Source organism: Antedon bifida, chromosome 2 (assembly GCF_963402885.1).
Source record: "Antedon bifida chromosome 2, ecAntBifi1.1, whole genome shotgun sequence".
Lineage (NCBI taxonomy): Eukaryota > Metazoa > Echinodermata > Crinoidea > Comatulida > Antedonidae > Antedon > Antedon bifida.
This window is the reverse complement of record NC_136227.1, coordinates 10,220,058-10,243,564: the sequence shown is the minus strand read 5'-3', so window position 1 is coordinate 10,243,564 and position 23,507 is coordinate 10,220,058. Positions and strand designations below refer to the sequence as shown.

General features: G+C 33.7%; 2 protein-coding genes across 2 annotated transcripts in view; one reads left to right on the top strand and one right to left on the bottom strand.

Moving 5' to 3' along the window:
- Positions 1-362: 362 nt before the first annotated feature.
- LOC144835074 (nonsense-mediated mRNA decay factor SMG8-like) lies at positions 363-16,428 on the bottom strand. Its single transcript, XM_078690098.1, has 21 exons — positions 16,323-16,428; positions 14,745-14,862; positions 13,953-14,111; positions 13,063-13,146; positions 12,584-12,651; positions 12,141-12,252; positions 11,598-11,666; positions 11,034-11,122; positions 10,079-10,209; positions 9,516-9,718; positions 8,327-8,466; positions 7,901-7,988; positions 7,372-7,527; positions 6,925-7,068; positions 6,335-6,512; positions 5,937-6,059; positions 5,262-5,402; positions 4,435-4,590; positions 3,221-3,401; positions 2,543-2,725; positions 363-2,101 (listed from the first exon to the last, which is right to left on the bottom strand). Exons 1-21 carry the CDS (start codon positions 16,376-16,378, stop codon positions 1,987-1,989), a joined length of 2,694 nt encoding a protein of 897 aa, XP_078546224.1. The 5' UTR covers positions 16,379-16,428; the 3' UTR covers positions 363-1,986.
- A 119-nt stretch (positions 16,429-16,547) lies between these two features.
- The window catches only part of LOC144835056 (uncharacterized), a 31,034-nt gene continuing 24,074 nt past the window's right edge, over positions 16,548-23,507 (top strand). The window contains exons 1-2 of the mRNA XM_078690073.1: positions 16,548-16,653; positions 21,045-21,269. Coding sequence (XP_078546199.1) covers positions 21,057-21,269 — 213 coding nt within the window. The 5' untranslated portion in view covers positions 16,548-16,653; positions 21,045-21,056. The remainder of the gene's footprint in view (positions 16,654-21,044; positions 21,270-23,507) is intronic.

Genomic DNA, 23,507 nt, shown 5'->3' with positions numbered 1-23,507 from the left:
AAGCAACTAGGAGATAAAATACTGAAATTATTATCTTCCGAAAATTGACGATAGCATGTTTTACATTGAAATTGCTACAAATAGACACAAAACGCTTTCATTTCATAGTCATATTTGGACATGAAGGAATAAAGACACCAAACTGGTATTTGGAACATAGCTGAATCATACATTGATGAACTTATATGATGAGTTTCAACTTTGGGAATAATTGCCCACAAGGTCAAAGTTCAAAACGAAAAAGTAATGATTTTTTGTATTTTGTGTCCCGAGTGACTTTTTGACCCGCAGTGTGTACCCCTAGGATGAATTTTTAATATGATGAACTTTTTTGTATGGATACATTTAGCACCATATATTAACATTGTATAGGAAAAAATCAATTTAAAAATGTATTTTCATATTTAAATAAGGGGTAAAAATTGCCGAAACTGTTTGCAACAAAATAAATTGGGGTCTCTAGGGACCAAAATCTCGGAAAATAATTGAGATACAGCAATTTTTTTTTCATATTTTTAATCTATGACCAAAATTATGTCAGTGTATCAATATTCAGCTTATTAGCTTTAATAGTTTTTAAAATATGGCTAATTAAAAATGCAACTTTACAAAAAGGTAATTTATTGAGACCAAAATTTCTACAGACGACACATTTTCAAATGGCCATAACTTTTTAACGACTTGGAGTTGGCAACTGAAATTTTTGGTGTGTTCGTGAGACATATTGTTGCATATTATATGAAAGTTTCAAGAAAATCTGAGGGGGTACCCAGCCATGATTTTCAGAAAATTTGTTGAGTTGGCATGGAATGTCTATTATTTTTTATTTTAGAATAAAAATGTTGTAGCGGCCCCATGTCCTTTTCACACAAGAGTAGCAGCTTTAGCTGTGAACGTGAACTTTGATTTGTTAGTGTTCAAGCTACGTTTTCACCTAATTGGCCAAATGGATTTGATAAACACTGTACCCATCTTTTAACCTGGCCATTTCAAAGCAAACCTTTTTTGTCCAGTTTTAGTTTCAACAATTATTAGCATTATGCCAATTTGTCTGTAGAATCATTTTTTATCCCAACAACCACAAACCCCAAAAAATATTAAAATGCATATGTTTGTGATAAACACAATCCAAAGTAGTGACCTGGACCTAAAATCGCCGCAATTTGCGTTCAACTTGACAGAGATTGCCGAACCAAACACAAGCGCACTATAAATTAACATGTCATAAGTGTTTAGGTTCTAGGTCGATGCAAATTAAAAGGTCCCTGTCACGTTATTTCCAGTTTTTAAAACTCAAGCAATTGTTTTAATTTGTTTTTTATGATTTAATTGTTTTCAATAAGCAAACATGTTTGGTGTTTGAGCAGTGTTTATAGTAAGAATTGTCACTAGCCTTGATTCAAGAACTGTAAAGCACATGTACATATTACAATAAACAAGACATGGTGTGTAAAGAGTACTTCAAATTAATTAAAATCATGATCAATTCAATTTCTTCCTGTAGCGATCACCAACCTGAGACGTTGACTTTATGCAAGCCTCTTCAGAAGATGTTGTTTAAAAACAATGGAAATATTAATGCCTTATTAGCCTCAGAGTGCTGGTATTATTCTGCAATCTAATATTCAACCCTTCTTCTTCAAATTTCAATTGAGTATATTATTCATTCATAAATTACCTACCTAAACACAGGTAGGGACTTCATTTTAAGCATAAAAAAACATAATTTTTTCCATCCATTTCTTAATTCTCAACACAAGTTACCTGCAGTATTCTTTCTTCATGTATTTCTTCTTTTCTACCTTTTTCAAAATGACTGGGCCTAGACATCTTGTCTGCCCATCTGAGTGCCGACATCTGGCTTAGTACAAACGGATGCCTCAAGCCTAGGCCTAGGATCACAAGCACTTACCAAGATGTGCCAATAGGGTCTGGTTGAGTCAATGGCTTCAGTGGTTAGTTTAGGCCTTCTCAGCAGCCTAGCTCTCATTCTGGAGCCTTTGAAGTGGTCTGGTAGAGACCTTTGAGCAGCTTACTCCCTGGTGGGGGCGTGTTATCTTTAGGTGGTGGAACAGGGCCTGCTTCACTCACATAAACATATCTAAAGATAAATGTTCAGGAATAAAAACAATTGTAATGTGATTAATATTTGTTGAACCTGTCCCTACAAGAGTTTCTAACTATTCCACTACTTCCAATCGAACCAACTTTAATCAAGGACACTTATTAAACTCTATCCACCCATCTTATCTTCTACGATGAATATTTCATTAATATTTATAGTTAAAAATTATATTTATTGTATATGTACATTTGATTACAAATTAAAAGAATAAATCAAATGAATGTGAAAGTATATATTTTATGTATTTTTAATGGAAATTACTCTAAATTTTGACTTGTTTTGATTTGGAAATTAATGCTTTTTGACTGACATTGTCATTTAGTATAAAGACAGGCAGGCAATCACACTGTCAAGTCTAATTCATGTCTACCTTATTTCTTAATATGTATTAAAACACATTATACAAGCAAAGGATACGGATAACGCAACACCCAGAATGCATTCCTTGTCAGCGTAATACCATCTGCACATCCTTCAGGGTGGAATGTAGGTGTGTATGATGAACCTGGCCGCACCCTGGGGTTGATCTTGATGTACAGAGGCACATCAGGTGTTACTATGAACGAACGAAGGAGCTGGCCTAGCGGTGGTTTAGTTGTTCTAGAAATAAAAGTAAAGATGTCTTGCTAGTAAATCGATAGAAAACCGAAGAACGCATTTATGGATCAATAAATAATAACAAGTTTCAGCTTTTAATTTGCAAGGGTGGTCTATACAACGAAAGCTATTAGCGACATTTTAAGCCTGATTTACACTTGGACGCAAGACAATGGCATAAGCGCAACGCAGGTGAATTGACCAATTAGTGAAAGTTCTGATGATTCATTGCATTAAGATTAGTCAAATAACCTACATTGTGATTATGTTGTTTCATTGCGTCAAAGTGGGATCAAAGGTTAAAATATATACAGTGTAAACAGGAATGATAATATAAGGAGTAAAAATACAAGTTTAATGAGACAGAACATCGGTCTAGAATTACTAGATGGTACGAACACATACAAAGACAAAACAAAAATGTAAAACAATATACGATATATATATAAAACTGCTGATTATAGGAACTGACAATACAATGATGGAAAAGTACATTACCTGCAAGAGCATGGGAAATATAATGGCATATCCAGATGTATGAGCTTTGTAGCTGTTTCCTTCACAACTCCATTGGTAACCTTCACAATCTTGTCAGGGCTTGAGCAGATGAAGCGATGACCTCGTGGACACTCAAACTCATTCCCAATGTATGCTCTAATCACATTTTCACCAGATGATTCTAAAAATTGATTTAAAATTTCATTTTAATTGTTTACCTACAGAAACTTTACTCTCTATATTCAAGGTAAATGTTGAATAAACAGCTTATTTTGTTATGTTAGTTAATGGCACAGGTTGTAATGATGTGAAGTAATGTCATGTAATTGCAAACAACCCTGGATACTGCAACTTGTTTACCAGCAGCCTGTCTGAATAACAACCCTGGACAGGTTGTTTGATAGCATGTTCATGTCTGGATGACTGCCCTGGATGCGATATATCTTTTCGTACATAAGTTGGGGACCCTTCATGAAATGTCACAAAATAAACATTAATATTCATTAGCTATATCCATAAGGTGTGACGTAAGAATTGAGCTAACTACAATTTGCTAATGCAAATGTTTCTTCCTGTCAAGCCATCTGTGTAATCGAGTGGATTAGACTATGGACTTAACATGTCGATGTATGGGGTTTGAATCCCATGAGCAACTTCTTTTTACTTTATAGTGAGAGAGAGATTATTTAGAGGGTTAGGTTAGTTATATTCAGGAAGTAGTGCGGCTATCTTTCACATAAGGGTACCCAACTTAAGTATGAAAAAAAATCGCACCCTGGACCTGTTTAGGTCTGGGTGACTGCCCTGGACGGCTTGTTTGACAGCATGTTTAGGTCTGAGTGACTGCCCTGGATGGCTTGTTTGACAGCATGTTCATGCCTGGGTGACTGCCCTGGACAGCTTGTTGCAAGCATGTTCAGGTCTGGGTGACTTCCCTGGACAGCTTGTTTGCAAGCATGTTTAGGTCTGGGTGACTGCCCTGGACGATTTGTTTATACTCATATACTTCTGTCTAAAGGAGATAGAGCCAGACAGTGGCAGGGAAATATTATACATTTGTTGCTGGACGAACTTGTTTAGAGAAAACTATACAACTTTAAAGATTAATTTAAAGAAAATTTAATAAATAAAAATATTGGATGTTAGTATTTATTGAAATACTAGACAAGTATACACAAGTTGTCCAAAATTACAAACAATGAACTTATATTTACCACGATATGGTCGCTTGTCTCGTTGCCTGCCACCTTTTCGCCCACCTGTCTCTCCAGGAGCAGGCCATGATGGGTCCAAATGACTCCCTTTGGGTACAGGTATATCCCATGGTAAGAGATAATTTGAATCCCGTAAAAATCCAGGCTGTTCCACTCCTGTAAACAAAACATCATTAAATGAAAATAATCTAGCAACTCAAATCAAGGTGTGTATCAATGGTGTCATATAAAATTCACAAGGTACAATCAGTGACAATAATACTTTTCTCGGGAACCAGTAGTGTCCACACATGACACATTAAGCTCTGTCTACACTATCAAACTAATTTGACAAAAAAAATGTGAATTTCCCAAATACGGTAGCAATATGCTCAAATATAGTAGTGATATGACACCATCATGTTCATATATGGGCACATCACAGTTTTTGACACATATAGTTTGATACTGTAGACAGAGCTTTAGGCCTATGAATTAAAGTCCTTAAAAGAAACTACACTAGAATGTATACCTTGTTTAGCCTAAATTCCACAACTAAACAGCTGAACCCAACACTCAATATCTCCACATTAACGAAATAAGAAAATGCATCAAGCAAGTACCATAGACATATATTACATCAAACACACAGTCTAACACTCAAGGCTAACTAATTGCTCAAAAAAGTCAACTTGGATACAAGTTGACGTTTAAAAAATGATTATTGTACATGCGCTATCTCTTGATTCATGTATAATTCATATAGAAAATACAACCATGAAACAGATATCGATTATGTCCCTGCCACCTTTCAACCATTTACTTGCTATTAAATGATTATACTATACCTTTAGTAGGGTTGTAGGAGCTAGCCTTGCCAAGACACACCAGAGACCATGACGAGTACCTAGGCAGTAGATGAGGTGGTGATGTGGTACAGGTCATACCCTTCAAGTAGTCTGCAGTGGATAGCTGCTTTACAAGTTTGCCTAGAAAAAAGATGTAAAATACTATGAAAACAAAGTACATTTTTAAGCCCACTATCAAGCAGCACTGGGAAAGTCTTGCAGATTTGATTAAATAAGACTGAATCTACAATTTGAAGCCATACTTTTTGTACTGAGCTGAGCACACAAGATACATATGCCACCAAGAAATTGAATTGCATTTAATGCACTTTTATATGAGTTGTGTTATACATACAACAACTTTCATCTACCCTAAAGGTCCCTTTGTGTTGAGTACTGGCACAAAACAGTACTCATAGATCTTTAAACATCAACAGGGACTGAGATGAACTAGTACACCAGAGTAACCCCTTACTATTCCGAAAGATGTAATGGGTTCTATAAGTCCTTATTCAAGAAGACTTATTCTACCACCACCGAACTATGGTTGAGGAAAGCCTTGAAACCGAGCAATGTTGTGGCTATGGTTTGTGCCATAACCGCTCGGCCACTCGACTTAAAATAAAAAAAAATAAATAAAAAATCAATCTTTGATTATGTAAGTAAATGAAATACCTCTTTCAGTAATTACAGCTTCACTGACGCTTAAGCTTGAGTTGTAGTGAGTGAATACATCACTCCCTCCTGATTGGCCAAGACTTAAAGCTGGGCTACATCCAGTGTTACCGGTACTGTGATCTGGTAATGAAGAATCATATATACACTTACAATGAAGAATGTATGGTTTAATGGGCTTATTATATATACATTTATTTAAATGTACTTAATAAATATAACAGTTTTAACAATTTGAAGACTTTCACAGGGAAGATATACAGTGAGTAAAATATCAACTTACTAGTGTACATCAATATTATTCTGAACCTAATTGTAAACAAACATTTTAAAGTGCTTCAACCATTTTCCAGACGTCACCTATAGGCTTAATTTATTATAGTTATTTCTCAATTTACCTTGTTTTATTTTTTCTACGCTATCTGTGATAGAAGAAGGCCTATTATCATCAGAGGCCACCAGAGCAGGTTCTGCGGATGAGGATGGTGATCTTGATGCATAAACTGAAAATGATATCTTCTTCAGCTTACCACAGCACTTCTCTGCCAACTCCTCAAAGTAGTCAAAGTTTGCTACCTGAGGAAAAAGAATACACTTTCTTTACTTTGTATTTATGTTTTAGTAGCATACTGTAATGCCAACTTAAAAATTATAAATTCTCATTTATGATGATAATTACGTCAAACATTATACGCATCCACTATATCTTACCTAGTGCACTTGATTTGTGAACTTTGAAGTAATTGTGTCTACACAATGCTATGGCGTATCATCACATACTTTGTGTAGCACATTTACCCCTGAGACTTTCTCAGAGAGAGCTTACTTCCGGCTCATCTGAACGTTCTTATTGTCACATATGGCACTGTATCATGTTAGGGTTAAGTGATGGGTGACATGTGATACATATGACGCTGTAGTACAGAATTACCTATGACACTAAACAATTTATAGAGGTACAGTACAAAGAATCAAGTTGGTGGCAAACCTTAAGGTTAAATGGATCTTCTCGGTAATTAACATCTCGACCACAGTTGCACGCACAAGGGGTGCGGTTATTGTTGGTGTGAGGCATTCTGGGAAGACGTCCATCAAGATCTGAATCCATGATATCACTTGGAAGCAGATGAAGCTAAAGTAAAGATTTGAACACAAATACTATGTTAGTAGGATGTCTGCATGGGATAAGTCTACTCAATAGAGTGTTGAATTTGAGTGATGGACGAGTACAATTGCTTTATTATACAAATATGGTATGGTACTTATTTTGTAAGGGAAACAAAAGTGCTGTATTGCCTTTTATTTCTCACTTCTCTTGTCTGATAGAACTATACTTTTTCACTCACTCCCAGGTGGCATTTCTATTTTGTGAAGCCAATACCTTCTTATAAAAGCCAAAATAGTTACTTTTACTGAAGAATTAGACTTATGTTACCTTCAATATGCAGTGGTGTCCAGTAAGGCTAGCCACCTCACAGAGTTGTCTTCCATTTTGCCAGAATAGCTCACACTCTTCTAACAGCAGATTAGCATACTTCTCTACAGCAGGACCTCTAGCCTGTTGAGTGTAGACTTTCATTGCCTGTGCCAGCTTAAATGAAAAGATGTTAAATTTGTATAAAGTTGTGTGGTATCAATTGAAAATTTGAGGTATGTGAATAGTAATTGTGCTGAACATCAGTTTTAAAACTAAAATAATAATGTTAAATGCATGATTATAGAAATGTTTTTTTTAAATAACAATATGCTTTAAAAATTGTTATTGTCAAAGACATGGTACTGTTATATATTCCTTTAGTGTACTAAAAGCATTAGCATCATAACCCTAGTGTGTGGTATTATTATGTGTAGAGTTTTGTGGCATGTGGTGCTCAGTAGGACTGAAAATGACTTCAAAATAGACTTCCTTCCACTGCTTAATCTGTTCCTTCATCACCTTACTTGTAATTTGAAAAACTTGTTACCTTGTTTCGGTGGACTGTGCTGATATAAAAAGGAGAGGCATTCTCCTGATACATTCTACTTGCCACAGGTACAATCTTTGCACAACGTCTGCAAAAAAAACCAACCCCAAAACCCTTGCATATTAGAACAACTCATCTGATGAGATGAATAGTAATCAATTATTATAAGGAAACATCAAACAATTAATTGAGTCTCCAAAGTTTCTGAGCAATCTCAATTTTGGGTAATCAAGAATACAATTTTTCTCAAACAAATAAATTCTCTAGCCTATCTTTTAATTGACAGATCAACTCTGAGTGAAGTTAAACAAATTTAACAAAAAAAAAAGACAAATCAACATGACAGAAATGATATAGTGGGCCTTTATAGTGAAGCTAAGTTTATTTGAATGATTAGGTGAGGAATAAAGAAATATGTTTACTTACGCATCAGAAAATCTCATCTCCAAGTCTAAAGATGCCTTCAGGTTGTTAAAGTGGCTCTGCAGCTTGCTGTCTAAATTCTCACTAAAGAAGATATCAAAGACCTTTGCAGACACCTCATGCCACTTACGCAATACTGGTACCTTAAATCAAAAACAAAAAAAACTAAGAAAAGTCTGGCATTTATCAAGCTTTTTGCTTAATTCAAAATCTCTATACTGTAGTTGCTTAAGTGAAAAATTAAGAAAAAAAGATACTTTTTTGCAAGCATGTTTAAAAAATGAATGTTTTGAATAAATAGTTACCGTAAATCTTCTAATAGTAACCCACATTCTAATAGTAACCCTCCTTCTAATAGTAACCCACCTTATAAGTCAATCTATAATAATAACCCACTACTCTAATAGTAACCAATGGGGGTTACTATTAGAGTCACAAAAACTTACGATACAGGCATATTTTGAAAATAAGGAGATAATGCATGTTGATCTCGGGAGTGGGGAGGATTGAGTGTTTTTGAGTTTATAAAATAAAGTTAGAGTTCAACCAAATTTGTTTATTCGTACTGTTTTATTATTATGCTATGAGTTACTGACCGGAAAAGTTGGATGTAGGTTACTATTTTCAGGTGCCTAATTTAAGATTAGTAATAGTAACCCACTACTCTAATAGTAACCCCCCTTCTAATAGTAACCCACCCTAAAAAACAATCAAAAAATAATAACCCAGGGTTAAAATTAGAAGATTTACGGTATTCATATTCATATATTTATGCTACAGTACGTCAATTCATGTTAGAGTTGCAGACAGATCACATTGATGTTAATACTCTTTAGTTACTTACACTTTTATATAAAAATTTCATAGCTTTTTTTTTTTTAAAAGAACTGAAGGAAAATCCAAAATATTTATTTAAATGAGATAGTATTTAAGGACAATATTTTATATTGGTCAATAGGAACACAACAGTGCGATAATAATAGTGTACATTATCAAAGAAATTACAGTCAACTCGCCCACCTTTGGGCTGGTCTAATATGTATGGTTTTACGGAAATTCTTGTATTCAGAATGAGTTTTTAATGGTAAAAATGAAATTGGGACCTTTTGGACCTCAAGAAAAATATGTTTATTCGGAGAATCGACTGTTTTATGCTTTATACATATTACGGTTGCCGACATTTTTTCCTCACCTCCAGATGTGATGGAACTGCTCCCCGCACAAGCCCATCATCAAACCCTTTCTTTTGCAACACCAGCTTTACATGCTGCATAATGAAAGCTTTCATAGAGTCATCCTCACCCTCTCCCACTTGTGTCTGGGGGTCATCAAGAGATGACCACGTGGATGACCTTGACCGACGTGGCTCTTGATGCTTTCTTAGTTTATTTGACACTAAATGTAAATAAAAGAATTAATTAAAGATTAATTTAATAAGGTGGCAATTGCTGCATAGGCTTTACTCAATTGTGCCTAAAGATCAGACAGATCATCATATTGCCACTTGATTATGCCTTTTGTCTTAAAACTTGATTACTTATTAAGTAAAAATTTAATTCCAACAATATAATAGAAATATTTAACTTTTAAGTGAAAAACGGATTGTAAACAAGAAATTGTTTTACTTTGATTTACAATTCCACTAGATTTTACATTACTACATTGTTATGATGTTTCCATGATGTATTCAAAACAAAACATTTTTTATAATAATAATTTTTAATAATTGAAAAAAAATAAATACAATGAACAAACCTGTTCTAGCCTTGGAGAGATTCTCATTCAGGTCGTTGATAAGTAGGTTGACCGGGTCTTGTAATTGTTGTCCATCTCGCATGATGTACACAAAGGCTTGATTGGCAGGTATGGTAAAAAGGCAATGAGATCTGAAAATAAAATAAATAATTATCAAAAGTTTGTTGGATTGGGTTACTTAATATGTAGTTTCAACTGATTTTAAATAGAGCCAACTCCATACTATTGGTTTAAAGATATATTTGTATTATTTTTTTTTTTCATTTTAACTTTACACAATAGTTATTAAATTTGACCACAAATTATATTGCTGAAAATACTGTAATTTAAAGCCAAAAAATAATCAAATTGTCTGTCAGATAAAATTTAAAATTACCTGTTTATTTTGTTTTTTTGCTTGTTTTTTTGTTTCTAAGGAAATGAATAACCTTATCAAAGCTGCAAATTGGCCTGTCTGATTTGATGAATCTTAATTTTTTTCATGTTTTGGGAGGACAAATTTATCTTTAAAGAGGTGTACTATGTTTTAGAATGTTGTGATAGACTAAGTGATAATGGGTATTGATGAGTACTGTATTCCTTCCTTAGTAATATTAAATTTGTAATAATAATATTTCATTCTTATAATATAGTGTTTTATGTACAAAGCCACTTAGTACTTCACATTATTACCCACGGTCATTTTTGGATCAATCATGTTGAAAACACACTCCCATAATTGGCACACCAGAGTATCCATCAATGGCTGGATAAAAGAGGCTAAACTGTGTTTAATGTATATTGGATTTTTTGGGAAATACTCTTAAAGGGGTAATTAAAATGCATAAAGTAAACCATGAGTTCAAAGTTCAGCTGGGGAAACTTTTTTATCATCTTACAGTTAGAATTCACTATCATTTCTTTTTATATATGAATTTCTTTTATGTAGATTCACACGGCACTTTATAATACTCACATATTGTTTGTCAAAACACGGCTTTTTCTTAGAATCTTGAAAATTTGGTCCTCGAGGGAATGCTCAAGTTTCTGAATTGGAGATTTTCTCTAAAATAAAAAATAAATGTCCAATTTATTGTTTAAGCATATTATCTTTAGATTACTGGCACACAATTTATAGCTATAAGCAAGATAAAACATTGAAAAACATTAAAAGTAGAAAAAAAAGATTTTAAATATAGTGTAGTGTGCAAATAAACAATTTATAAATAGTAGTGAACAAATAAACAATTATACATAGTAATGTACAAATAAACAAATATAAATAGTGTACAAATAAACAAATATAAATAGTGTACAAATAAACAATTATAAATAGTGTACAAATAAACAAATATAAATAGTAGTGTACAAATAAACAATTATAAATAGTAGGGTACAAATATACTATTATAAATAGTGTACAAATAACAAAATATAATTGGTAGTTTACAAATAAACAAATAATAATTATAAATAGTAGTTTACAAATAAAACAAACAATTATAAATAGTAGTGTACAAATTATATTTATATTACATACCTTCTGTCTAGTCTTCGCAAACTGCTTTGATTCAGTCAAGTCATTTCCTTCTTCATTCGATAAACCACTCTAATGTAAATAACAAGTTGATAGTTTAGAGAATAAGCTTGCATTTATATGCTCAACATGCTGCAAGGGAGACGTAAAGGCCAATTTACACAGACGAGCGGTACTGGTAAGCGGAAAACCGAGTAGCTTGTTCCACATAGAATTTGTATTTATGTGGAAACCGCCTGTCCGCTCTGCATTGAGTGTAAATGGTCAAAAGGAATAACATATATTCTATATTTTTATTACCGTTACCACTTGTCTGTGTAAATTGACCTTAATGGTGAATGATTGAGTAGTGGGAGCAGCTTTAAACTGGCGTGTGTCTGAACGGCCGATATGATTTTGTTGTCTTGCTAGTTGAATAATACCTCTATACCTCTTCTAAAAGAAGGTTTACTTTACGGTTTACTGCACATACCTGGCTGCGGATACTTACAGGCACACGGCAACATAATTCATTTATTTTTAAAATACAATAAACCTTTTCTTTACCTTCTGACAAATAAACAGCAACCTAGGTGTGCACATTCTGCCAGTGTTCTGCCAATCACGTGCAACGCCTTCATCCTTGAGAACAGTGCTTAGGTGTGATACCAACTTGGCTCTAAAGTAATGAGAATCAAATGGAACAAATTTGAATATTAACATACACTTTCAACCTCATCTTATTGCAGAAAGCAAAATGACTTACTTATGGCAACCTTGATTAAATCTATTTTAAGATGAAATTTACACAATATTTCCTTTAAGAAATTTAGATGGGGTGATGGGGAATATAAAAGAAGAGGATGTGAACGTTTTCATTATCCTGGCAAACAAACTGGTAAAATGACTAGACCAGATTTTACTATGCGAAATGAGCTTTAAGTAAAATTGTCTTTCAAAATGGTCTTGCTCAAAAAGCAGGTATTTGGGGACTTATATGCCTGACCTACCTGGTGGCCTCTACCTGCCTAAATGTCTGGACATATGAGATATCAAAACTACTTGTCGGATGAACGACCTGAAATAATATAAAACAATATTTTTAATTTTTTTGTATTAGAGCAGTTTATTATATCCATTCAGAATTTTAAGCTAAGCTGATAAGCTAAAAAAACTATCTTAATTTTTTTTCCCTTTTCAGACACTTTATTCAAATAATATTTTCTATTAATACATAATTGAAATGTAAACAACATCCATTAAATATTCAAATAAATATTAAAACAAATCACTTAGTCCAGACCACTTTCTATAAAAATGTTTAAAATGATATTTGTCTAAATAAGGTATTACTATCTCAGTAACTATTTATCTCTTATTTCAGTTATGGTAGTTATATGACATCATCATGTCCATATATGGGAACATCACATTTGTTGTCACATAAAGTTTGCTAGTGTAGGCAGAGCTTAAAATAAAAGGAACTTACAACAACCAGATGACATGTAATAAACAAGAAGACCAATGCTCTAGCAAAGTATGCTTCATTTTCTTTCAAGAATTGATGCCATTCCTGAAATAACACGCAAAGAATTAACTATGATAAGGTAATGATTGAAGATAAATGATAACAATATTAAAAAAGATTGATTGAGCATTGTGATCATCATGATTATGATAACCAGGAGCCAATATGGAAGTGTATATTATACAAATATTAACTGCTTAGAACTTTTGACATCCTTGAGAGAATGATATTTTTCCCAAGGGACTATATTTTTCCAAAGCAAAGCTTAATATTTACTTTTTTAATTCAAAGAATATCTGTCAATAATTCTACAGTAATAATATTAGTTTTGACAGATACAAAATTACTTTTTAGAACCAAGGCATTCTAACAACAGGATGCTGAGCTCCGAAGATCAAAAGGTTTATAAGTAGATGCGACACGATCAGTTCCACGCCCTTTAACAAACACCACTCGCTGCATAGAATATCTACATAGTACAATACTGTTGGTATTTGTTGCAGCCAGACATAAGATCAAAGGACTGTTAAGAGTTCCTATCTTAGCAAGCCGAGCTCAGTGTCCTGTTGTTAGATTGCCTTGTTATAATAGTTCTCAAGAATTCATTGGATTTTATATGTCTAATGATGGGGACACGGAAAATACTCAGTCCTCAGGAATGTATAATGTTTAGTAGTCATATAATGCCATTTCGACCAACTATGCTCATATATTTACATAGGCAAAGTAATATAATCATTTTCATTTCAGATTGGGGGAGGGGTCTTTATGTTCTGATTATAAAATGTTCGGTCTTACAAAATACTACAGTACAGTTCAAATAAAAAAGAAGACCTTCGGCTCATTCTTACATTACTTGATAGTTGATTCTGAATATTAGTTGCTAGGTGATGAAGATGATGCACATCAAATACTGATACAAGATGTAGATATACTATTTTTTCCTTGTCGTCATAGTAATATTCAATATGGCAGCTTTTATCTGCCGATTCCTCAGAAAATCCAAAGTTCTACAAAAATTAAACAATAATATAAATTGCAGTTATCAATCGACTTGATAATATCGACTGCCTCACAATTTTAATGATTTAATGGAGAAATTTGTGAGAAGTTTCTTATGTTTAATTACAGAACTTAGCGAATTTAAGAATGCATTACTAAAATTGATTGTGATATCTTAAGAACCAAGAAAAGGATAAATCATACTTAGTACTATAATAGCTTCAATTTTCAATTTCTATATTCAAAGCCTTTTGAAACAGATTTATTTTAAAGCTTTTAGTCTTTGTTGAGGACATTAGTCTATTGTGGTAAACACATACATTCCAAATTTTCATCTATGTTAGGTTCTGCCACAATTTAAAACTTTAGGTCTTTATAATACTAAAAGTTGTAATGTTGCCCAAGTCCGACTGACCTAAAATTGACAAAATGATAAATGTTATTTGTTTAGTTGAAATTGCATGATCGGGTAGTTTTTCTTTTTTTAAACTTTTTGGCGCAATTATAATTCTTTTAACCAAGAATTCATGTTTACATTATTAACACAAAATCATTTAAAATACTAAAAACAATATAAGACCCTTTCTCTCTCAATTTTTTAAGCAACGTAACACATTTTTGTAAAGCCTAAAGTGAATCACCTTAAATACTGGTTGTGGTAACAAGGTATTGATAACAAGAGACTTGGATCTTGAGCCATGACTTCCTTTGCCAATAACACCAATCACACAAACGTTATCATCACTTCCAACCAGCTTCCTAAAAAACACCAATAATTGTCATTAACTCAAAATCCATTCATGTTCATTACGCAGAGCATATGCAAGGCAATCTATGCTGAGCTCTAAAGATCAAAGGGTTAATCTGTGGCTGCGACACGATTGGTTTCATGCCCCTTAACAGACACCACGTGCAGAAGAGAATACAACATCGATTAAAACATCATTATCTTGATACTTCACCATTTGAAAAAAGCTGCATCTTGCTTAAAAATAAAGGAGCTTACAATTTTTTCCCAATTTCTCAAGTTAGTCATTCCATGGACCTTCATAAATATTTTCATGAAGCAGCCGAACCAATTGTATGACCCACTATATGACCCCCGGGAGAGGTCCGTCATGGGTGTGTCATTTCACCACAGCTTAGTTAGGCCTAGCAACACACAGGGTGGCTAAGCTAGCTACTCTTTTCGACTGACAGACGATCAGGGCCAAGGACGATCAGGGTCAGACGGTCTGGCTTTTTTTAAGACGATCGGGTACCAATGCGTGTGGACGTTTGGGCTCACCTGTGTGGACATTTGGGCCAATATAATTAGACGATCAGGTCCAAGAAAACGATTTGGATTCATAAAATAATTTCAATGTTCTTTCCACGAGTTTGTGATATAAAATATTGTAATAAACTATGTACTTGAGGCCTAGACCTGTAAAGATTATCCTGGTGCCAGTAGAATCTCTTTTTTGGGACACCTTTTATAATATATTCAGGCAGGGGACGCTTTCCCACAAAACAAGTGAATATTATCTATCTATCTATATATATAGACGGGGACACATGCAATATAATTTAAACATTTAATTACGTCAACACTGATTTATTTACTGTTATTATGTTTTCATTTTAATTATCATATTATTACTGTATTAACTTGGTTGTGACTAAAAATGAAATAAATAATTCTAAAAACCATCTTTCTCTCCGACAATACTGTATGTAGCTCAAACAAGTGCAGCCTTTCAGTTTATATTATTAGTAAATTATAAGACAATGTCCGTTTTGAAAAAATGTTAATGTAGAGGAAACATCCGGCAAAAATGTTTAATCGGCTTTAACAAAACTGTATATAATATGATCATTTCACTGAAAAAATTATGGAAAAATCATACGTCATTATTGCGTTGTCTATTAAGTATTATTTATTTCACAGAAATAATAATTACTTGATCGAATATATGTATTCCGGGAAGATAACAACAAGTTATAAGGATAAAAAAGTATAAAAATGTAGAAAACGGTAACAACGCTTTTTCGTTATAAAGAACAATATAGGCCTAGGTCCGGGCACATAAAAAAATGGGATCGATCGTCTCTATGATGGCCGGCCCCGATCGTCCTTGCCAACTTGCTTGGTTGGTTGGCCTGATCATCCTCTCTTGATTTTTCATTTTTGCCTGGCCTGGGTTCATTAACCGTACTACTAATGGTACAAAACATACTTTAAGTCAAACTGCGTAGGAAATTGTGATGGTTCTAACATGTTGGTAACAAACATCTACTTAATCTATCAAAATAGGCCTAGGCCTAAGCGTAGAGAAGGACGATGCCATCATGTCAGGCGAAACATGGAGAAATACTTTAGCGCGCCACCACACACCACCATTGGTGGCAGCAAACATGTTTTTGTACCGTTGTTGTTTCCTCTCGATCTCATCCATCCACCACCACCTGGTTGCTACCGACGCTATTCTCTACACAGTGGTGGTAGTCTTGAGACTTGGAAAAACAAGACAAGCCTAGGCCTAGGCCTACTACGGAAAAACGGTGCTGGTAAGTATATAGTAGGCTATTCTAAACATCAATCAATCAATTCAATATTTATTAGTTTCTATAATAATAATAATAATAATATTTATTCGGTCATCAATGTAAAAATAACCAGGAATGAGAATAGGCTAAAGCCCAAACAGATTCTGCACTCACTCCATACAATACAATCAGTTAAAGATAAAACCATATACAAGAAAAATACAAATAAATTATACATAACATGAAATATAGTGTTTTGTTAGAGCAGCCTTAAATATTGAAATTGTTAGTGAATCTTTTATGTCATTTGGTATTTGCTCCCATAGTCTAGGAAAGGAAACAAAAACAGAATTATGAAAAGTATTGCCTTTCGAATTCCAACGTAAAAGCCTACCCGGACATCTTTCACTAGTTTTAATATACTCATTGAAAGAATGGGGACAGTAACCTTTCAACACCTTAAATCCTAATGAAAGTCTATGTAATTTAAACAAGTCATCAATAGATAATAATTCAAGCACTTTCAACCTATGAAAATAAGATGTGTCCCAGGAACCTTCCTTTCTAAACATTATTATCCTTGTTGCTTTCCTTTGTATACTTTCTATTCTATTAATATATGATTTCTCAAATGGTGCCCACATTGAACAACAGTAGGTAACCACTGGAAGTAATAGAGCTTTGTATAAGTTCAACATAGCTAACCAGGACATATTTTTACTACATTTTGAAATGAAACCAAGCAATCTACTTGCTTTACAACATATATAATTAACTTGTGTATGACAAGACAACGAACTATTTACATAAACACCTAGAAATTTGAATTCTGTAACTTTAGGAATATTGTCTGATTCTATGGTATAATCCCAGTTAACTATCTCTTTACATCTTGTAACATGCATTACGGCGCATTTGACAGGATTTAAGGGAAGTTTGTTTACATTTGCCCATTTAGCAATTAAATCTAAATCCTTTTGAAGCAATTTACAATCATTATTGTTATAAATAGGACGTGATAATGTGTGATCATCAGCAAATTGAAAAAGTGAAGAAGAAATATTATTTACAATATCACTTACATAAATCAAAAATAAAATAAAAAATAAATGGTAAAGCAATACAATAAAAAGAGTGGTAATTTATAATGAGTGTCAATACAAAAAATTCCTCCTTGAAGAGATTTCTTTTCACGCAAGACCCATATTAAACAAAAAGAAAAAAAAATACATTTGTATTGTATATAATAATATATAGGCCTAGGTACATTTAATAAATATGATGCAATTCAAGATCTGTTTAATCATAGAGATATTAAATATCTCTATGGTTATTGGAACTTATGAGAATCAAGTGTAACTGAAATACTAGGAGGCCTATGCCTAGGCTAGCCTATGTATGAAAATATATTAAATGCTACTAAATTTTTTTTATTTTACGTATCTCCTCCAAAACCACTGAACGATACGTGCCCACATTTGGCACACTGATGTTTATTGATGGGCCGCACACGATAGGCTATGTCACGTCTTTCATTAAAAAAGGCAAAAAATAGCAGTAATTTGACGTCCTCCTCTTTGTGTACCGCCATGGCCGGATCTACAAATACCATGCCAGGCCGCCAAAACACCAGTCTTTAGTCAGCCGTATCGAATGAGTGAGTCGTTGAAGTTAATTACACCTATTGTTTGAACAGAATGATTTTTGTAAATCACGTCGGTATGGCTCAGTGAGTAAATCGCCGTGACCTGCATTGATATCAATGTTTAGTAGTAAGGCGTTCGAGTTCGATTCCGCGACATGCTTAAAGCTAAAAATCGAAACTAGATCTCAATCTAATAATCTAATTACAAAACTAGCAAAAGGGATACGATACTCACACACACACACACAAAGCAAAATATAATAAACCATGAAATAAAAAAAGTGTAAATGAACAACAAAAAAGTAAAAAAAAAAAAACACAAATAAAACGAATCCAAATGGATATATTAACGAAAAATTCTGACAAACAAAATATCACAACGAAAAATACACTTAAAATATAGTTTGGTATTTTATAGGCCTACTTTCGTTAGTGTCGCGCATCATCTTGTTTCAACATCATGCATTTTTTTGTGTTGATTTCAAGTCCATAAGAGGCTGTGGTTTTATTATGCCATCTCAATTCTATAAATTACTAATTCATATGTTATCGATAAAGGTACCAAATCGGACTCTATTGAGATTGGATGTGGAGTCCCCCAGGGTAGCCTTTTGGGTCTTCTCTTGTTTCTTATTTACGTGAACGACCTGCCATCTAGTATCGAAAGTGATTGTAAAGTTGTTTTGTATGCTGACGATTGTGCAATTTTTTACTCCCATAAAGATCCAATCACAATCCAATCTAAACTCTAAACCAATCTCGTATCATGCAATAATTGGAACGACAGTATCTACTCCTAACTTTTCAGCGAAAATACTGGGTTTCCCCTAATTTGTATCAACGGAGTCTGGCAAAAACAGAAAGATAATTTAATGCAGTAACTATACAACATCAGGCTAGGCCTATAGCTAGCATACAATGCTCGTACGTTACCGATGTTTACCAGCTAGGCCTTCAAAACTAAGCCTAGATAAGCTAGGCCTAAAGACGGCCAACAAGAGGACATTAACCACGAGCTACTTAGGTAGTGCATTGCTTCTCTCTTTAAGTTACTTGTTTTGTTGCTTACCATATTGCCTCCCACTCAAGCAAGGCAAGGTGGTGCCTAGCCCTAATTTTTCATTTCATTTATTTCGTCTTTTTATAATAATAAAAAAAAACAACAGGTCACAAGGTAGAAAGCACTTTAGGGGGTAGACGGGATTGTCAAAAGTAAAACAAAACTCTCATACCCACTAAAGTGTAAAATGAAATAAACTTCATTCAAACATTTCATTGAGTTATTTAGGCAGGTATTTGAAGCAGGTTTTTCTTAATTAAATAATAAATGATGACAGGGAAAAAGCTACTGTATACTATCTTTAACATTTGGAGGCAAGTTATTGAACAGACGTGGAAATGAATTAAAAATATTATAATGAGCAGAATTCATTCCTGAAATACTATGGACAAATACTACAGAATTAAGGTGTCGCAAATTGAGTATGTACCCCTCTATTGAAATATCATTTTTCTTGTATAAAATCTTAGCGATAAAAGTAATTCCTAAAAATAAAAATCTATTTGAAAAGCTCATCATACCAAGACACTGAAGACAAATTTCATTAATTAATTTTTTCCTTGACATATTGCATGGAGGGTTTAAAAACACACCTTACAGGAACTTCGTATGCCAGAACTGGACAGACGAGACCATTTTTAACAATAAGTTTAGGATTTCCACATCCAACTGTTCTGATTATGAAATCTATCGTCTTCGATGTTTTATTAAGTCTAGTTCGAAATACACGAGACCCCCAATCAAGTTTAGATGACAGGGTGACTCCAAGATACTTGAATTCAAAAGTTTCATCAATGGTATCCAAGGCAATATTGTGCGGTATTGTGTTTAAAAGTATTTTTACTCCTAGACCCTCATAATTTTACACTTGTTCTCATTTAATTTCATTCTATTAATTGTGCTCCAATTTAATACACAATCCAAGTCTTATACTATAGTTTAATTATAGTACTTTCTTAATGATGAATGATTAAGTAGGCCTAATAAGAGAGAGTGGCAGCAGTAGGCTAGTTAGTAGATAATTTTCAATTTGTACATTACTCAGAGGCCCTAAATAGTGAGACTACTGTACTGTGTATGTATAAGACAGTGTATATTCCATTTCTACTGCATCTGAGATGGTGGGTAAAGAATAGACTTGCCCCAAGTATGTATTTCGAGGCTTTTCGTGAAATCGGGCCTGAAAAGTAGTATACATATGAAACGCCATATGTGCCAATTGAATACTTGCTATACATACAGTACACTTGGTGTGTTTGACAACTGACCGGCTGAGTTACGATTCATAGCAGACAAATCAACACTTAACAATTTGTTACAATTTATTATTATTAATCTGTGTTCACTCCTGATTCCCGGCTCGGTGATATGTATCAATTATGCATTTGTCAATTTTATGACCTACTATAATTATAACCCTGGTAGAGGTGCATCATATGTCTAATGTGCATCATACCTTATGAATACCATGATGCACCCCAGCATAAAAAAAGTGACTTACCTTTAGGTGACCACGATGCACCTACAGTATTTTAACGCACTGTTACTATGCATGTTGTTCATGATATGGTGGGTGCTGGTAAAGTGACGGACAAGAAATCTTGTGCAATATGCAAGAAATTTGCAAAAGGATGTTGTTCAAATTTAAAGTTGACCGGATTTAAATCACTATAATAACTGCATACATTGCTTATTTTTATTTTGCAGAGTTAGTTAGAAATGGGAACAGGTGGTTCAAAAGCGTTCAAAAAACCAAAACGGCAAAAGGTAGTTGCAGAAATTCAAGTACCAGGTCAGACAAAACCAATCAAGGTCAAAGGTGAAGTCAACATACCTACTGGTGATGACATTGGAAGTCATCATTCGGGGGCAAAGGTCAAGGAGATTGGGCCAAACAAGTTTAGTATTCAGGTTCACGACCAAGATGTTGTGGTAGGTGGTTTTCCAAAAAAATTTGTAAAAAAAAAAGTTATAGCAAAAAATATTCTTACAATACTAATTCTTGTCTTTGTAAACACAGTAGGCCTACAGTTAATTCTAACCACATTGATTGTGTGGGTGGCTTCTACTGCAAAGAATAGGGACTTTACGAAACATGATGGTTAGGGGAGGACGACGAATATCCTGCTCGAGCGTAAAATCATATACAGTCAATATAGTCATTTTATTAGTTACGTACCCTTGCGTGAAGAGGATGACCGGCAGTATCTCTCTCTCCCCTGCCTCGTGGCGCGGGGCCCTTCTGAATCGCTTGGCTCTGGTGGTACAGCATAGGCCTTCCTAGCTAGGGGCCTCACATTTAAACGCAGCTTTTAACACAGCCATTTTAACCAAACAAAAATATTATTTCACTAAACAATTAGCCTTAGCCACCAGTACGGTTGGTAAGGTTTCAATCTGACCACTTTTTCACAGTGGTCTTTGACAACCCAGTTGTCTGCACAGAGATTCTTCCCTTTCTTGAGAAAACCACACCACTTTCTTGTGACTAAAAGTTAAATGCGGTGTAGAAAGATTCCACATCTAGTGCAATTTCAATTATTTGACACTTATCTTATTTTTTACAGGCAAGAATATTAATTTATTCACACACTATTTTATCTTTTTTCTCATCTCTATTTGGAGACAAATTTAATACTATGTTTTATTCTATTGTAACTACTAAACTGTTTTTTTCACTTTACAGTACTATCTTTTAGACACTAATCATTAAAAATATTTGAATAAAGATTGAATGTATACAGTACATTTTACTTTGTTTACTCAAGTGTAAAAAACACTTGTTTACTCAACACTAGCATTTCTTTACTCTATTTGCAGTGAGTTTACATTAAATATATGTATGAAAACCTTATGCAACAAAAACATAAAGAATACTTTTTAGGTAGATTTTAAGATTCAGGCTCATACTAACAACAGTATTAAGTTTACTGTGTTAGATAGATGATGCCATGAATTATTTACATTGATGCAATTCAAGATCTGTTTATTTGGAACTCATGAGAATCACTCAAGTGTAACTGACATAGTACTATAAAAATATTTTCATAACTATATAGTATTTTATTAGGTTTAAAAACTTTAAGTCCCATTCCCTACGTTTTTTAGATCTAATTTAAGGTCACAAACTACATTTGATGTAAAAATAAATATTATATATGGTCCTATTGAGATAACTTTTTCGTCTTTAAATGGTTAAAAATGTGAAAAATAAGGTGATTCTAATAATTTTAGTGGCCCGCTATAAATCCCTACATGCATTGCACGCGGATTGATATTTTTGTTTTTCTTCTGTAATTCACCTACTTTTCGATCAATCGTAAGGCAAAAACAAATAGAAGACCCCTAACTTTTCAGCGAAAATACTGCATTTCCCCCAATTTGTATCAATGGTCAGGGGCGACTAAAGCAAAAAAATTACTATACCTCAAAGAGTCAGTTGCCCCTAAACAACATCCAAATACAAAAAATATTGCACCAAGTAAAACAATCTAATTAAAAGTCTCTTTATACTCAAAATTAGTATAAGGGATCGGGACATAAATATACAAAATAATAGATTAAAAATCGGAAACAGCATCTCTTTCATTGAGGTAATGTCGGACTTTAGAAAAAAAGCATGTTAAAGAGACCTCAACTGCTGAATTTCTTACATCATCAGGGAAAACAGCCTAAACACGGCTGTGGTGCGGGCGAATTGGTGTCTAAACAAAAGTGAGTCGGAATGCCTTGCATTGACCAAGACATCTTCGACGATACATGAGCAGTCGGTTATACCATATAGACATTTAACAATAAAAGAAATCATCATGTAATCACGCTGAGAGTTTAAAGTTAACAGACCAAGCTGTCTGTCTGTCTGTAGCTGTATTTTTGCATTTTTTAACCTTGAGAATCCATCTAGTGGCAGACCTGAATACGTTCAAGTCTATTAGCATTTTTTTTGTGTTTGGAGCATTCACGCAGGCAGCCCATATTCAATGATTGGTAAAATCAGGTTGGGCACCTCCTGCAACTCTGAACATTAAACTAGTCTGTTAGCTTTTGAAACTAAGTAATCTACATGATTATTTGTTTGTTGTCAACAAATCAGGAGATTTCAAGAATAACCAATAATTTAATGATGAAAAAATACTAAACAAACAAAAGACGAACTAACTAATATTTGTT

Excerpts from the sequence above, each read along its gene's own strand:
- LOC144835074 (XM_078690098.1), bottom strand. The coding sequence starts at position 16,378 with ATGTTTGTTACCAACATGTTAGAACCATCACAATTTCCTACGCAGTTT. Across the intron at positions 10,210-11,033 it reads CGTGTTTTGACAAACAATAT|ATCTCATTGCCTTTTTACCA; the intron begins GTGAGTATTATA and ends TTTTATTTTCAG. Across the intron at positions 8,467-9,515 it reads CAGTTCCATCACATCTGGAG|GTACCAGTATTGCGTAAGTG; the intron begins GTGAGGAAAAAA and ends TTTTGATTTAAG.